The 19,279-nt window shown below is 35.7% G+C and overlaps 1 protein-coding gene across 1 annotated transcript in view; it reads left to right on the forward strand.

Moving 5' to 3' along the window:
• The first annotated feature begins 316 nt into the window (after window positions 1-316).
• LOC139815109 (low density lipoprotein receptor adapter protein 1) overlaps window positions 317-19,279 on the forward strand; it is a 65,760-nt gene continuing 46,797 nt past the window's right edge. The window contains exon 1 of the mRNA XM_071781878.1: window positions 317-542. Coding sequence (XP_071637979.1) covers window positions 500-542 — 43 coding nt within the window. The 5' untranslated portion in view covers window positions 317-499. The remainder of the gene's footprint in view (window positions 543-19,279) is intronic.

The following is a 19,279-nucleotide window of genomic DNA, read 5'->3' on the forward strand; positions in this document are numbered from 1 at the left end:
TAATTAGAATATTGATAAAAAATTGAATAATAAACTTGCTATTACCGGTACGAAAGTTTAGTTCTTAAAATTATTTTATTTTCGTTAATAGACCACAAAAATTATTACGCAGGAAGATATATGATTAGCCAGTGTCAGCATCTTCGGTTCGGAGCACGCACGTAGTGACTACGTCGACCGTGATCGCGGCATGGTGGAGGGAGAGAGGGGTTAAGTGGGAAAGCGACGTAACGCGTGCAAGTCCGCCGCGGGGGAGAAGTATAGTAAACTCCGTGAGAATGTGTGACGTACACACGCGCGTGTTGCGCGCCGCGAAACACGAGGCAGAGTCACGGAGCACTTTGAGTCGGCACGCTCGCGAGCGAGGACCGTCCTCCGTCATTCATTTCTCGCGGTCTCGGTCGGTGCGTGAACGTGGCTCGTGGCTCGCGATCGATTGGGTATATTGGGTCAATATCTCGACGACGCAGTGTTTGATCGCCGGAAAAAGCGAGTTAGCATGCCGTTCTTCAAAAAACTCCGCAGATTTTCCCGCCATAAAAGTGAGTCACCTTCATTTTTAAATCGATTAACATAAAATTAATGAAGACGAACTTCTCGACTGTTATTTTTTATGTATAAATTATATATTAGTCTCAAATTATATAATTACCTCATGTAATCTATTATTTTTCTTTATGATTTTCTTCGTCCGACGCGAGGTTAAAGTTCAGTTTTCGTTCGTATCATTTCACGCGATATTCCGATAGAATTTAAATTATTATAATCTTTAACATATAAATTCTTATTATTTTCTGCAATTTTATATATAATTTGGGTTTTTAGTGCAATTTTCAATTTATTATTGTAATACCTCATATGAATTTATTTTCATTCAATCAATAAAAAATTCTAGTCTAAAGTTCGTTTTTATTCGTCGCTCAACGTTCTCGATACAACGCGCGGCGCTATTTCCTCTCGGCTGTCGTCTCGCTATAAGTAGCACATCTCTTCGACTAAAGTCGTTCGTAATCGAATTCCGTCCCGGGACGAGAGGAGATATTCTCGAAGCGCTACTGCTCGACGGCGCGCTTCCTTTAAGGAAGAGGCACGCCTCGATTCGAGGACCATCGCCTTCGTCTTAATGCAGTTTCGAACTGATCGGGACATGCCGTTCTCTCGAAAGACAGCGAATCAGCATTCGCGGTATAATTCGCGCGCGACAACGCGCTCAGCTGCTGAAACAGTTCCGAATGACGCGATTCCCCCGCTGATTGTCGTGAACGGATCGTCGTAATCGGCGTAACGGTATTATCGAAGACCCGCATTGATTTGGAACATAGTTTGAAATATAACCAAATCGATTACATGAACGAATTGATTGAGTAGCTGAATGATTATGATTATTATATAAGAATAATCGTCTGCAGATAGTAATTGTGATTGATGCGCATTGTGGCTAATTAGAACTCGGAAATAATGTGCAAATTTCAATCATTGATTAATATATGACACAAGATAATTTTTTCATTTTATCAACTAACGTGATATAACGTAAGATGATACTTTACTAAGATGACGCTTTGTTAAAATAATGCTTCGTTAAGATGACAATAATACCTACTTTATTTAAAATGACGTTAATAGTTCTTTTTAATAAAACACCTATCTAGAAATTATTCGCAAGTCAAACATTATCAAATAACAGTTCTTTGCTGATGGAAATGTTACTTCATCATTCAAGAAAATCGAATCAGAATATTAGATAAAATTTTAATATATATCTTGAACGTTTTATTTCGTTAAATACGTTAACATTTAAAACAAAGAAATTTCTAGATTTTTCCCACACAGCACAGGATATTTTGAGGGACATTTGTGCATCCGCTGGATATCCACCGGATATTAAATATCCACTGGATATCCACCGGTTATTGAGATATCCCACTTTATCTGTAGGACGTCCCTCAGATAAAGTGTGCTGTGTGGGTTATTTACAAGTCTTTACTCTAGTATCTCGGTAAATGTTTTCAGGAAAACCAGAGCATAAGTTTTGCAAGTGCAGTACTGAAAAGTTAAAAAGTTGCCTCGTGCAATTAATTCCTATATTATTGCCTTGACACGTTACGGCCGTAATTTTTATGCAAATATAAATCGCACGCAATTTTTGTCCCGATTTTTACCGCGAGATTGCATCGTCCTGCCTTACTATGGAACGAGCGAAGCATATATCGAATGCAATGAAATATTGAAGTCGCGTATACGTTCGTTTGTTGAAGGTACGAGTGCGACGTACATACATTGTGCGTTGTCGTGCATTCTATTTTATGACGACAACGCCATGTTTACAGTTGTCAAGCGATTCGCGTACATACATCGATCCTCACCGCGTCGCGTTTTTGCGTTTCGAATAAATATCGATCAATATTTATTGCGGTGTGCTTGAATTCATCAAAATACACGCTTTGCCGCGATATGACGCTCGGAAAATAATAATGCGAACATGAATTGCGCAATTATGATGGCGAAATCTAAATATTCTCGGGATTATTGATTGTTTGGGGGAAACTTGATGTTGTTTGATTTTAATTAAAACAATATCAAGAGACACGATAGTGTCTCGCGTCAAGTACATACATCTCTCCTTGATAACTTTATCATTTTAATGGCTTCTAAACTCAGATATTTTTACAACCAACTTGGAGAGAATTGTGATAAGAGAAATCGCGATTAAGAATTCTAATTCATCACTGTTCAAAGATAAATTCAACAAGAAAACATCAGAATAAAAAAAATTTAGTATGTATAATATGGTACAAGCGCATCTTTCTTTTTGAATAAATCTTATTATACGGAGAAGTTCAATAATTCGCGCTACAAAGAGTTACTCACGCGTACAAGATCAACGAGATCAACTGGAAACAACGTATCAGTGTTATCTCAACGGGAATTTTCAATCAACTTCAATTTTTTTTCTTTATCGTATTCAATACACACAGCGGCATCTTAATTATACACCTTTATCACGCGCGCGCGCGCGATTTCCTTTCACTCGTAACCGTTAGACACGTCTGTGGATTTTTTAATAACTTTTTTTTGCTAAAAGTCTTTTTGCCTTATGCTTCACGATGATAATTCGGTGGCACGCAGCTTCCTTATGCAGTTTCTTTACACCGTATAATTTTCGTCTTTCCGCAGAGGCTTTACGTAATAAAGTTACGTGCAGTTTTCACTTTTCGCCAATCGTGAGATCTGTCAGAAATCGGTCGATGCCATAAGCCGTAATTCGTCGATCGTAATTTCGCTCGCTCGAATTCGCGGTAGCAAGAATCGTTTATAAATTCGTAGTATTCATAAATATTGCATTATTATTTCAATATTAAAAAAAAAAAAAAATATTGCTGATTTCGACTTTACTGATTACTGTAAAAATTTCTCGGAAAATTTATAAATGCTAGAACAAATATTTCTTCTAGAAAACCGGATATATACGTTGTCTTGAAAACATCACATATAAGATATTTATTTGTCTATCTCCTTGCGTATTTTGTGTCTCTTGACTGGAAATTTATATAAAAATTTATCAGAAAATTGTACATTGTCAAGTTATTAATTCAATATTAAATTTTATTATTATTTATTAAATTACGATTATGATTATGATAGTTCTTAATGTATAAACATGAAATGTAATATATGTGTGATAAGTTGATAACGCAGCTTTCGGAGGTACAGAGTAAACTTTTAGAAATATAGAGGAAAGAATACGATAAATATATATGTATATACGTAAATATTTTGCTAAAAATTTACCAATTTAACTGTACTCCTTATCAGGAAAAATCTATTCACCTCTCAATCATTTAATATAGGTACATATACTTTAAAATTTTATCCCTTTTTCAGTTTTTCAAACTACATGAGTTTTGTCCTGGTTGTAGGATATACGCTTCCATTTTTCCGGCGACACAATGTCGACGATGCGCCATAGTGCATACTCGGTGCACCAGTCGACAAATTTACAGTTTGCGCATATATGCTCGCATGTGCTTGCGAGTTTACATCATCTGGCGTCGTCGTTTATTCAAATACACGCGAGCGTGCGCGTGTCCATCATTTCGGTGACTGAATTTCCGTCCTTTTCGGCGAGCCACGCCGTTAGAGGATCGCTTGTGTCGCGTGTCTGTGTGACCTGACGGAAATTCATTTCCCATCTCGAAACGTCGCCGTTGACCTTTATGGTTTCGAAGCAGTAGCAAAGTAATAGCACTCGCAAGAAGTAGATTAATCAATGTAGCGCGCGTCTTTGTGCAGCTGCACGAGAGTCGATGTTATAAAGCTTTCGAAAATGTTACAAGTAAAGTGAAAGGAGAACGGTTAATACTCTCAAAAATTGATTTTATGCCAATTTTTATCATAAACATCAATAATATGTATATATATCGATAGGATAAATTGAAAATAAATAATAAACGCGAGCTGCGTTCGTGCTTGATAACTTGATGGTTAAATAAAGGTACGGTAAATAAAAGATGCGTTGAAGTATCAATTGATGGAAACTCCATATTAATAATTGTGTTTTATAGGAATAATGAAATTGAATATTATTATGAAAGAACAATAGAGAGAGCGGTCTGTGTTAACAATAGAATGGAAGAAATAAAGCAAGGATATATAGAGGCGTTTATTGTGAAAGCGGCGCAAAACCGATTTTAACATACTGAATTTCAATGAAAATTGAATAAAAATTCGGATAAGAATATATATAAATTAATATTGTGTATTGAGTCTAAGTATTTCAATGTTTCATTTCGGATTACCAAGGGATTATTCCAAAGGGATTTATTTCAAATTATTATAGATTGAACTTATTTTCAGTATTTAAATTATGGAAAATTTGAATTTATTTTAGAAATTCTGGGGGGCGGGGATTATATCGACGATTTGAAATTATTTTCACGATTATTCACAACCTAAATAACAACCTGAGATTATCGATTAGTTTACAATTTACGTTCCCCTTTCACTGATCTTTCACTCATCTTCTTAAAGCCTGAGGCCTTAAACTTCTCCGTCTTGAAAATAGCATCGCGTATAGCAGTTGAAATCCGACGATGAAATCCAGAGTCACGTTCGTGGAAAAGTTCAGCGCAGACAGCTTAGGGGTTGTAAATGTTTAGGGGTGCAGACCGTCGTGGCTGAAAATTTCAAATCCCTTATCGTACATTTTGCTCGATTTCTCGGGCAGCAGCCGAGAGCTTTCTTCGGTTTCTCGCCGCGAAGAAGGATTTACCGTCGAGATTGAGATTTCATGCACATCGCGGTATCATTAACCTTAATCCATTTATTCTTCGCCGTTAAGATGTACGGAAGTACACTACAATTTATTGTATATACATTCTATTGTTCAAATGTAATCTTTTCAAAGTAGATTTTTACGGAAAATGTTTCACTTTTCTAGATAATTGCTTTCTTTTTAGTGATTTTGCTGATTTTACTGTAGAACTTAATTAATAATTAAATATTTAATTTCCTTATAAAGTTCAATGCAAGATATAATATTAACTAATCAACTATTGCATCAAATTGCCATAGACTTGCTTTCTTTCCTTGAAGATATTAATTTTTTTAAATAATTTGTTTATTTAAAAGGTTTTTCTATCATTTAAAATTTAAAATGTGTACCATGAAATAAATTCGTAGATCTCTGGTTTGAAAAAAAGAGCAGTATAAAAAGACTAACATATCGCTTAAAAGAATTCTAGATTAATAATAACGCTTAAAATAGTTCTCCGGATATTTAATTTTCTTTCTAAATTGCATTAATTTTTCCGGATGCGCAGAATTGATTTTTTATATTCTACTATGGCTGCATTCCGAAATTCACTGTCAGCAACTTTCAGTACTGAAAATCTATAGTATACGTGACGTAAAATATAGATTTGCAGTACTGATAGTGAATATCGGAATGCAGCCTATAGTGAAGGTAATAGCGCAAGAGAGAGAGAGAGAGAGAGAGAGAGAGAGTGCGTTCGCAACAGGCATTTCTTCGTCGAGGCGAGAAAGATTAATATCACTCTCTTTGCGCTCTCCAGATAACGGCGGAAGTAAGTTTATTCGTTCGCGCGTTTCGCGTTTCAGACGATGAGACGATTTTATTTTATTTTAACGATAAATAATGGCGCACTTCATATTGCCGTTGTGAAATTGTGCAATTTATATCCGCCGCCGCTTGCGTGTTTATTGCAATATTTATACGCCGATTATACCATCTTCAGTGTGCCTACAAAATATTTTATTGCGCTTTAAGCGACTTTAAATCTGGCAGCGATATACACCGTTGCATATTAGATAACACGCAAGAATATGCGTTGTACACGTGGTCTTGGATTAAAAATTAGGATGGCATAATCAATAATTGTGTGATAGCGGGTGATTAACCCTTTATTTGCGTTATATCCTATAAGTTACATTGCAATCTCATATTTTATTGATATATTATTAATTTGTTTTACATATCAATTGATTTTAATTTTTTAAGTATATATCTCTATACATATATGTATATATAGTATATATAATTTTTATCAATTATTCTCGGAAAGAGATATTATCGAACAAAATAGATATTAAAATAGATATTATTGAATTAAGGATTAAACATATTTTAAAATTGTACGATATAAATTACATCCGGGATTTTATTTTTCAAGGTTTTATGAAAGATTAAAAAATTGATTTTTGAGTTAAATTAATTAATAGGTAATTATATAATGCATAATTTTATAATATATATTCAAATTATTTAAATTACGTGAAACGTTGTTTAAATTTAGTTTTACACAAAAGATTCATGTGTTGTGATTGTTTCGAATACACATTTATATGCAAATCTCACAATTAACTTGACATGAACGATAACACAATTTATCGCTATCGCGAAATTATGCAATTTACATGCCTATATATATGCCAATAATGCATGCGCGATGAAGATTCGCAATTGATCTTTGTTCGACTTAGGAGTGAATTCTCGAAGGCCTCGGGATTCGCCGACATAGCCGCTCGAATCGCGCAGTGTCAAGTTCAGTGCGCGCAGTTTCGTATTACAAAACCAATCGTCGAGTTTCGACAGATTTGCGTCGCGTAATATTTACGTTCTTATCGTGCTGAATTGCGAAAGTCTTCCGCGATATACGCGTCTGTACAGTGGCGGGTCGCAAGACTGACCTAGACGAATTAGCACAGACGATTATAATCGCTACGCATCGCAATATTACTTTATCAATATCTAGTTCAATCCGTCACTATACGAAATTGCGCTAGAATCATCGGATAGTCAGTTAAATCTTCCTTCAACATCGTTTTAACTCGTACAAAGTACATACGTCATCAACAAAAAAATTAGTAAGAGGATGTTCAAAAACATCCTAATATGCATTTTTATAAAAAATAATATCTGTGAGAAATTATTAATTAAATAAAAAATTGTTCATCATATCTTTCCTCGTATTTGAAAAATATTCATAAATTGCAAGATTGTTTGTAATATTAATTTAAATAATGACTGCCGATGGCGAGATTTTACGTCATTCGTTAGCTCGTGGATAAAGGCCCGACATGTATAACGACCGACACTAATAAAACGAGTGTAATCATACGAGAGCTCCGGTAATTTTCGTTAATGCGCGAGATTGGCGATTATTCAGGACACGCAACTCATCTATCCATATCAATTTTGCCAGCGACGCGATGTATCAAAGAGAAGTGGAGGGGAAATTAGAGTACGTTTGACAAACTCATTGGATTGGAGATACATTCGGATAGCGACAAGGATGCGAAATATCGTCGCTGGCATTCGTGTCGCGTCGGCGAACTTAATCTAACGTTAGCACGTTTGGCGCGCACGAACACGTGGTCTTCGAACTGCAGAAAAGAAATTGGATCGGCATTTCTTCAAGGTATGGACTAGAAAATGAAAGAAGGGGGAATAGAAAGAGAAAAGTGTGAGAAAATAGTCGAGATACGACTGAATTATAGCAGCATGAATAAAAGCTCTAAAGGACTGAAGGATGATTCTTTCTTAGCAAACATTTAATTTATATAAAAATCTATGAGGAGATTTATATAAAAAATTATGAAGAGAGGCAAAGTTAGAGGATTATGCTGAATTAAAGTGTAAAATTACCGAATAAAATTGAAGTATAAATAAATATGTTGAATTTTAATATTATTTTAAATAATTTTCGGACAGAATACAAGAAAACCAATCTTATTTACTTAATTTTTTATATACCTGGATTATAGATAATATTACAGATCATTATATACACGATCTGTATTATCTTGCCGTGACGGACTCGTGTATAATAAAATTGAGGGATGATTGTTTTAATTTGCACGCAAAAAACAATTATTAAAAGAGGACATAATAAACTTTATATATTCAACTAGTTTTAAAACCCTATTCAACTATTTAATCAACGAGACAGATTATCGACAATTATAAAGCTCTCTTATACTTAACTCGCAGGGCTTTACGATCTGCATGCTCCGCATCAGAGAGAGAGAGAGAGAGAGAGAGAAAGAGAGAGATCAACAGGAAACGTCGGCGTCGGACCACGAGGCTCCGAAAAAACTAATACCACCTGTTACCTATATTTCTAAACCATGTTTCTCTACCATGTTTCTAAACGCGCCCAATATAAGTTTTATTTGATAAACTCGAACGAAATATAAAAACAACAAGTAAAAGAATAAGACAATAAACTTGTACATATGTCACATTTCTCAATAGAATAAATAAGAGAATTATAGACAATTTTTGTGGCGATCGTGGCGCAGAGAGATGTACGTTGCTCTATAATGAAAGAGTTGAAGATCTGAATTCAAATCCAACCAAAAACCGTCGATTTTTATTCGATCGTCACCTCTCGGAAAGCAATGGCAAACTACTGAGAGTATCTTGCCCATGAAATCTCCTCTATAAGAGCCTTTTGAAATCAGCGTTAAACTGTAGGCCCCATGCAAATCCAAGTGTGTTATTTTTACACGTATAAACGTCTAAAAATGACACATTAGACTGAAGTTCTTTTTACATGTTTTATTATGTGTTAAATCACGTCACATAACACGTTTCATTAAATTAAAAGTTAATACGTTCAATCATGTTAATTGACGTGATTTAAAACGGCAAGAAATGTGTAAGAAGAGCTTCAGCTAAAATAACACACTTGGATTTGCAGTGCATCCTATATATCTGATGCACAAATGCAGAGAGGTTGTAACGCTTGGAATCGAGTAGGCAACACGAAGAAAAAGGAGACAATTTTAGTATTTGAGCTTTCATTTAATTAGTAAAAATTACATATATTAAGATAATTAAAATACTTAAAATTAATCATTTCTGTAGAACTTATGTCACTTTCCTCTACTCGTCTATCTCTCAGATATTTCAGGATTAATATGCTTTTATTTCCCGTTATTATTCTGAATTATATTTTTGGCTGAATATCGGGCACAGTGCACACAGAGCCCGAATTTGAAAAGGGGTTACCTCCGAACTTTACATATAACAAGTTTATCTTTTAATCGTGACATTCCGAAATTCTACCGTGTCTTTCGCACATATTCCTCATGCGGCACTACTTTGCCTCTTTGTTCTAGCTTTTCGCGAATTGTCCGACGTTTCAGTCGACGATGTATTTCTACTCGCTGATCCGTTTTCGCGAGCGAAAAAGAAAATGAGAATTATGAATCGATTGTGAATCGCGCGCCGAGCTTTTGTGCTTCTCCGCGAGAGATCAAGCGCCGGCCGGATTACTACATTCGCCGTTTTCGTTTTTTTTCTCGCATCTGTCGTAATTCCATTATTCCAGAATTGCTACAATCCGCGACCGGAATGTATAATTTTTCGTTCGCGCACTATGGAAAATTCTCGGACTTTTTCCGCGTTATATTATTCTCTCGCGAATACTGTCCGCGATATTCACGAATAACAACCGCTCGCGGGTCCTCGTTCTCAATAGTAGTGTGGAGAACGAGCGTTTGCACGCGGTAAATTATATTTATTGTATATCCACAGAGTGTATATATTTCCGTAGCATATTTACTTTCATATACTCTTTGAATTTTTTCATCAAACAGTTTTTATCACAAATTAAACAGTTATAAAAACCGAGTGATGCGGTACATTGCTTCAAAATGTTACATGAAAGTGAAGTATTATTTAATATTGGTCTATACACATTCATCAAAATAAAGTTGACTGCGCGAAAGGCTTGAAGAGAAAATAACGCTACCGCGCGCGCGACGCGTCGGGCATGCGCCATTTGTTTGTTAACGTTGAAATACCGTGCTGAAAGTTTTTGCGAGTATAAATCCATGTTAGTTTTTACTTTCGTCAGTTTTGTGTACACTGTACATGGATGCATAACGGTATACCCGAGACTTAAATAGTCGGCGAGGGAGTGACGAATGCGAATGCTTTTAATGCGGACTTTGATCGATGACTTCTTGTCGATTTTCATGGAGAACGGATAAGCATGAGTTGACCTCGTTCCGGGCTACGTTTTCCGATAGGAAAATAAAGGAACTTTCTCGCTGCGATTTCGTGCCTGGAATTATAAAGAGCGCTTCTCTGACTGTCGCCGAACTCTGTTATAAACGGCTTTTACGATAATGACGCGACGATATCGTGAAAAATATTTTAATGCGTTTTACGTTCTCTTCTATCGATAATATATATTACATAATAAAAAATATATACATTAACATATATAATGGTAATAATTAATAATGATACTATATAATGCGGTAATATATGTATATAGTCAATATTGGTCAAGGATTTCGATTTTAATTCTAAACTATCTGAAAGAATGTAGATAAGAATATTTTCCAACAAGATGATTTATTTTCCGTTACATCATTTTCTTGTTTACACGATATAAACTTACATTGCGGTTTACGAGTCGATGTTACATCTTGAGGGTCGATTCTATATTAGTTTTTCTCTCGCGACTTTTCCGACGATCCCGCCGCAACATGGGACTTTCCCTTCGTCGTAGTCACAGGATAATCATTTTTTCCGACCAACGGTGAACAGGACAGTGATGACGAGAGCGGGAGTCGTGGGTGTCCCCCGAGAAATTACTTGATTTCCTCGAGAGAACTCGCGCAAGAGTTCGCCCTTTCCAGCCATTTTTTCTTGCATTCGATCCTCCTCGCTCGCCGTTTTTTCTCGTTCCTCTTCTTCTCTTTCTCTCACCTTTTCTAGTGGAAAAAGCGTTCTCCAGCCCTCCGCTGCCGCGAGATTTACGGCTCTTGCGTGGCTCTTCGAGAATACGGGCATCACCGCATTCGCCTTGCGAAAACAAAGGTGGCAGGGACGCACGCAAAAATTTGGGAACATCGGGCGAAATCATAATATTACATGTGCAAAGTCACAATCTCAAAATGTTTAAAAAACAAGGAGTAAATTAAAAACTGTATTGTTCGAAAGGATATAATCCTGAAATCTGATAATCGGAATGATATCCTGAAATCGAAAATAATTTGGTCAGTTTCCAGATCTTTTTGAGATCCTATGAATATTATTTTTATTTTCCAAATGTCTCGAAATGTATTTTTTCTTGTTTTTCTACTAAATCTCATGCAAGACGATCAGAACTTTAATCTGTACTAATTTATTAATCGCAACGTAATAATTACCTTATAAAGTTTTGTTCGAAGTTTATGTCTTCGTCACATTCCGTTTGCGAAATGTCAAGGTGTACATTTGTCATATAATATATAGGGACAGTTCGGATATATCCTTGTATGCGCCCCTGAAAGGCAGACCTGTTCGCTTCAGCGTCGTATCTTTTCTTCAGCGTGCTCGCGTCTACGTCCTAACGAAGAAGAATGGGATGCACGCTTTTCTATTTCCGATCGCGAATGGCAGAAGCATCGCGCCATATCCCTTTCGAATAGTAAAAAGACAATAATACATTTCCAAAAAAAACTCATTTATTTACGAAGAACAATTAGATATTAGCTTTTCGTACGGTACAAATTTAAAAAAAATAAGAATTTGTTTTGTTTAGCTATTTATACTAGTTCTTTTTATTATTAGTTTTCTTAACACAGTACGAATAAAATTCTATGTTACCAAGAATATAAAAAAATCATAATAATTTATTGTTAAACAATTTACAATGTAATTCCATCAGAGATGTAAATTTTTTTTATCATTTTTGCTATCACGATTTAATTATTTTAGAAGAAAGACAAAGTTAGAGATATTTAAGCTGTCACATAAGCGAAGACTTCAATTTGCAACGTATAAAGGGATACCTACTTTACAGCATGACCATTCAACCGCACTGATTAACGAAGCGTGGGGAAAGTTAAATGATCTGCGAGATCTAGAAATCGAGGAGAAAGAGAGAAAGTGAGAAAGACGATCTCAACCGCCTGTAATACTTCCTTCCGCCGCGCCGTAAGGAAATGCTGACCGAAGGCCCGATTGTTGCATCAGCCAGCATCAGCATGCATTCCCGTTGGGCCCAATTATCCCTCCTCCACCCGCGACCACTCTTTTCGTTTCTCCTCCTCGTGACTGTAATCGGCCTTCCTCTCAAACTCGATGACGACGACGACGACTCGTTATACTTACACACTTCCAACCCTGAATTCTTTCGCGTGTCTGGCCTTTCCATCGCGAGAACTCGCGCCAGACTTGCATCAGCCAATCTCGGACATGCATCTGACTCGTCTTTCTCATGTGCATGCAAGCGCACGCGGTCACCTGCAGCCGGCTAACGGTCGCGAAATTTTTCTTATTCTCTCGGCGGATCTCTCGCTCTCTCTTTCTTTCTCCCTTTCTTGTTCGAGATCAATTTTTCTTCGCTGAGCATCTCCGGTTTTACGTATACATATATGTACATACTTGAACGACACGCGAATTCGCTCTGTATATCTTGGCATTTGACAACGACCCGATGTCAGTTTGTAAAGTTCACTCAGGAGAATGATAAGAAAAATTCAGAGATAATAGTAAAAAAAGAAAAATTGCAAAAAAATATAGGAAGAAAATATTATTTTATTTCTTTTTCAATTACACTATGCCATGTTTTTATGAATTTTATAATTAATATCATTATAATGAGTTTTTAATCAATGACCATGAGAAAGAATAAGTAATTGTGAGTCATAATATTAGCAATCTTTGATACACGATTCTCTAACGCTATCGTTAGACAACTCAAATAATGTCAAAACTGAATTTGTTTTATTCAAATTATTTTATAGATTTAATTATTCTTGTAGTTGTCCGAAGCATTTCTGTCTGAAGATTATCTGCAATTTGCTGTTGTCGCTTTTGCGGCAGTGCCATTTAACTCTCCATGCAGAATAACAAGCTGAGATTGGAAAAAGCGCGCGTATTAGTATGTACATTAATCCACGAAATTCAGGTTCCCAACGTGTGAACGCGAACGGCTGCGATTTCCTTGATGCCAGCTGTGTTGACTACTCACCGACTACTCGTAGCAAGTACTAGTAGCAAGTGCTATCTCGACGAAAGGTAGAGACGTCACGCATATCTCGCTCCTGTTCTCGTTTGCGAACGAAATTCCTCTAATTGCGACGTTGATGGGAATACCGAGCAAGCTGGGCGATGTTTTTCCATTAAATGGGATTATGAAGGAAACGACGACAATCTGTCGTTTAGTAAAAGCTGCGAGCGTGATGTAAGAAGAAGACATTCAAGCCTGGCTTCCAATTCTAATATATGTTAAGTTATTTATTATGGTTTAACGGGAGGTGTCAAACGGGAGCAGTCAACATTTTATACTGCACGTTTAAATATAGGATTTGATAATGAAATAATCAATATTAATGATGATGAGAAATGGTGGTTGGATAAGAAAAAGTCGAAGTTATACAACAGAGAAGATAAAGTTCTAACGATTATACCAAAAGCATGACATAGATTTTTGTGCGTGAAGCCTAATCTACAGTCGCTGTAGCGTTATTGTAAAATTCAACATTACCGCAAATTAACTTTTATCGCAAGGCAACCGATGGCCGAGTTGTCTTCCTTGATTGGAAGTTCTAAAAACTCAAAGAAAATGTCAGAGTCTTTTTCCTGGAAGCGTGGAAATCTCTTGAAGAGTCGCCGACTAGCTTCACTAGGATCAAAGCCAGTCGAAATCATCGGACAGGTCCTGAGAAGAAAGAAAAAGCTTTCGAAATATGGAGAGGAAAGGCAGACGGCAGGTGAAGGCAAGGAAGATGCGGGAAAGTGGCGCCGAAGAAGGAAAGGTTCTCGTAAAACGAGAAATATGATCGTCGATCGGGTTGGAAAAGGAGAGGCGCCTGCAGCAGCGGTACTGTCTGACAAGCAAGAGAGAAAGAAAATGAGAGAAAGAGAATAAAAGGAGATAATGAAAGACGCTGAAAGGATCCGTCACGACGAACGTGAATCCTTCTCGGTCTTCCCAGATCTTACAATTAGAGACGAGCAACTTAGCGCGAATATATTATCTACGTTTGCATATATTCTCTCGAATATTTATTATTCTGGTGCACTTTCTTTTGTTCGATAATAAAATGATGAAATAATTTCTTTTCCATTTTTTATGAAAGAAGGTATGATAGACTACACATAAGAACTTGTTATTTTGTTATTTTAACTCGAATTAATTATCTCAAAGAATGGGCTTTGTAACGGGAGATTGAAATGGAAGATTTTGATGTCTCTTTCCTAAGAAAATTTAGTTTTTCCTTTCATTAACGCGATCAAAATAAAACAAATTTAAAGGAATATATTATTATACTTCTTTAAAAATAAAAATAAATTTTATTACATCTCTTTATTATATACATTTTATAACATCTCTAATATTTTCTAGTAATTTCTAAACGCTAAATATAAGACTAAATTATTTTATTATTTATAAATTTTTTTATTGTTATTTTGTTTATACAAATTGTTTTTAATTATTTTTTATTGTTACTTTATCGTTAATAATTTAGTATTTGAAAATTTGTAATTCTAAATATAGAATACCTACCAATGTATTTGGTCGATAGCAGCTTGAACCAAATAGTCGGTCTCCTGTTTCAAGGTGTCTGCCTTTGAAAAGGTACGCGAAGTTCACACATACAAAACGAGAACATGCTGCTCGCGTGTGCGAGGCTGATGCAAGCCCTCTCGAGACTTTCGTCTCGCGTTCCTCGTCCTCCTTCTATTACGTGAAGTCTTCACTTAGCTGCCGACATCTTCTTAGGTTACGATCCGCGTTACCATTGCATACAAGCTAGGGTCAAAGTTCTTTATCTTCAGTGACCTAGGACGTGCGACATTGTCAGTTCTTTATCATTCAATAGTTTGATGCGTTACATTTTTTTAAAGTAAAATCCGTACTTCCGGATATACGTCGTACAATTTTGTGGGCAGTCTCATCATAGAAGTAGTGCAAAAAAAAAGGAAAGATATAGAAAATTGTTACAAAGAGATTAAAAGATTAAATGTTATCTTAATTGGATAGAAAATAAATGTCAATCGGTTTGATAAAACATTAAACAGCAGTTGTGGAAATTTTTATATGAGCAAATATATACCTGAGATCAATGGTTTATACATATATAAATTTATCAAAAGAGATGTTGCACACATTTTTAAGAGCTGAAAGATATTTAATAGCACAATGGAAATATTTTACATTAACAATTTTGTTTTATTGAGATATGATTCTTTAAATTAAGAGAAATCACTGGAACTTTATAAATCTTTAAATGTTTTTTTATCAAGTATATATATTCTTGTAATTCTCCAAATATTACATGTTTCAACCAATATGCGTAATTAGTAATGACTATTGCGCCGCTAACACAACGTATTTATATGTTCCATGGAATCGTACAGTTTACAATAATCACGAAATAGCTCAAATATCCAACGTGATAATAGTGAAATTCTGAAGCACTCATCTAGCATGATAGCAAACCGACATGCTCCGCTTACATTGCCTTAACGAAGCCGGGGTATCGTACAGCAACGATGGAGCTTACTGCATTTCACGCATTTATTAAAAAAGAATAGAATTAGAGGAACCCAGTTAAGTATGATTTCGATGTAATGGAAATAGATGCTACTATAGTCAGGATACAATTTTCTCGACTTTACCAAATGTTCGAATTCCGCTCTTCTAAGGTATTTAACGTTAAAAATTTTAAGACAATGAAGAAAGAGGGTAATTTTTGTTGCAAAAAAAATTAATTACAAATTTCTTAAAGAATCCGTAGATGAAGTCATGAAGTTGGGAACGTCGTGAAAAATTTATCCTCTAGGCGAAATTTGTCGGTATCTACGTACTGCGGATACTTCTCGAGAAGAAGAGAAAAATGGCAAAGTCGATGGCAAAGATCGTGTCGTCGTAAGGTCGTACAGTCTCCGGTGAAGCTCGGAATAGCTGGCATAGTTCGCATACGCGGCGATACCCAAGAGTCCGAGTTATTCAGAGGATGACGATAACGCGTCATCTCCCTTTGCCGGATTTTCCCGCCTTCACTTCCCCAATCTAGATTACTTCGACGAGTAGAGAATTGGATTTCATCTCACCTGTAGGAGCCGCGAAAGAGGATCCATTTCTTCGCTCGCGCGCGCTCGTCAAAGGCGAGGAATCGGATGGAATTCATTTGCGATAGCCTGTGAATCCGTTTCGCGGCCAATACTCGTCAGGTTTTTAGTCGCACGACTTTCGCTTAGTGGAAGGAACGAAAATCGGACTAAACGGGTTAAACGGTAATAAGGGTATGATTGTAATCGTAATACTGTACGAGTGTACGTGATTGTCCTCGAACATTTAACAAATTCTCGAGAAATACTCTACTTCGCTAAACTCTCATTCGTATAACATTTAGATGCGACTTAAACAAGTACAATTTTACATCTTTCATTTATCATTTACACGTTACAAACAAGATATATATAGTTTAAAAATCCTTTCAAATTAATTTATAAATATAATATATGCGTGATATATAATGCGAATATTTCTTTAATCGAATATCTTTTAACTTTTTTCGAGCACTGGGCTTTTGGGACATGATTAAGATTACAAATATAATATATTTAACAAAACTTTTAACAGTTACGTTAATAATGTTTTGAATGAAAATTTATAGAGAGAGATTCATATATAACTGTCCAAACTCAAGTTATATATTTATATTTATATTATATCATAAGGAGATTATTATTATACTATTACATTATTGTCGAAAATAAATCGAACAGTTGATATATCATCGATCGCCGTCCTTCGACTTCGCGCTACACAGCTTTATATCTGATAGAGAGTGATTTACTATACGGTTTCTTACGCAATGACGATGCTCAATTTACGCTAACGGAATCGCTCCCGCGAGATAATATCCGACACCGCGTTGGTCTCATAATCGAGAGTCTCTTGATTAGTATAATTTGTTTCGAAAAAAGCGATTACGAGTGAATTTAATTAGCTTCGCAACGTGCAATTGTGCATTTTCTTTTTTCTTTTTTTTACCATAGTCGCAACAAAAACCGGGATAACGTCCAAGCCGATACGCTTACTGTGCGAAATCAAAGTTTATTAAAATACTGTGCCCTCCAATAAACGTGAGTCACGCTTTCTGCTGATTGTATATTTTACTTTTTTTTTAAATTGCATTTTTACTCGCAGCTGTTATTACTCGAACGGCTGCACCTAACATCTCGCATCAATGTTGCAACTTTCTTCCAGCGTAATGAGTGAAAATGAGTTTGCAGATTTTCAAAGGTTTCATCGACAACATGTTATAATCTTTTCGCGAATATACTGAAATAGTAACATATTAATAATAATAATCAGTTAAAATACATATTTATTTAATAATGGTAGGTTTTGAACAATCCTGCGCACATATATCTGCATGATAATATCGCGGATGCGTTATCGAGCGTATATATACGCATCCTATATAATAGATCAATATCTTGGAACTGGAGCGGCCAATGCTATTCTGTGAGTAGAAGGTAGAATGATAAATGAAGCGTTCGAGATCAGAGTAGGTTGAGTCCATAATTCGTGAAATCCCCTTTCGGTGCTGTCATTTTGGATACTATACACACACGTCATATTTTCATTTTAGATAACCTTCTATATTTAGGATGAATTTTATAAATACAACGAAGATTTTAATCCATTATGGTTCTAAATTAGTTGCTGACATGAGACATTTTATGAGACGTATATCAAAGTTCAGATCTCCAATATCGGATATATATATATATATATATATATATATATATATATATCATTATGACAGTTTTTGGGTCACACAAAACACACACACACACACACACATATCATAAAGTTAAGTAAACATTTTATCAGGTCGTATCCCATTTGCGCTGTATTAATACATTTTCTGATCGCTGCCTGTGCATGGGATTGCATAACAATGCCTCGCTCGGATCTTGTGAGAAGAGACTTGAAATTACAGGGCAATCCCGAGTCACGCATAATAGCGCATAATCGCGCGGATTAATGGAATTCGTACTGCCTACGGCTGACCGTGCACGAAGACCGTATCGAGCCGCGTGCGCGCACACTGTACGCACGCGTGTATCACACGCGTGCTTGACGAGCGTGCCAAACTAGGGATTGACACGATGTCGACGATGTCAGCTGTGTCGTGGCAGAGCGAGTGGAATAACGATTGTGAGAGGAAAGATACTGCGATCAATAAATTATCTACGGTTATTCTAGAATACATGAACATGAAATTACACAACGAAATGCAACACGGAACAAATGCGCTTTTTGACACTGTACGATTTGATGCTGTATTCACACGTTATTACGTAAATTAGTAAAAACAGCAAGATGGAAAGGTAAAAAGAGAATAAAAAAGAAAGGTATACGAATTGTATTTAATTTTTAAAAAATTGGGAGATTATTTGACGAAACGTTATAATGAATGATTAGGTATAAATATGCACATTATTTATGTTAAATTTATATAAGTAAGTTTTATAATTTTCAAACTTTAAATAATAATTTAATACTGTGTTTTTGCTACTTTAATTAGCTGATTTTATCAGGTAGTGTCGAATGTGCCGTTTTATTTTTAATGTTACAATTATAAATTTAATTAATTCTCAATTAATATAGTCACATTTACTAACTAAGCTATCTATATTACGTCAAAGGGAGAGTGATAAAATTACTCCAGAATTAACGAAACTAAAAATACATTTTTTAGATTGCCAAGAAAATATATTGAAGTA

This window comes from Temnothorax longispinosus, chromosome 1, assembly GCF_030848805.1.
Source record: "Temnothorax longispinosus isolate EJ_2023e chromosome 1, Tlon_JGU_v1, whole genome shotgun sequence".
NCBI lineage: Eukaryota > Metazoa > Arthropoda > Insecta > Hymenoptera > Formicidae > Temnothorax > Temnothorax longispinosus.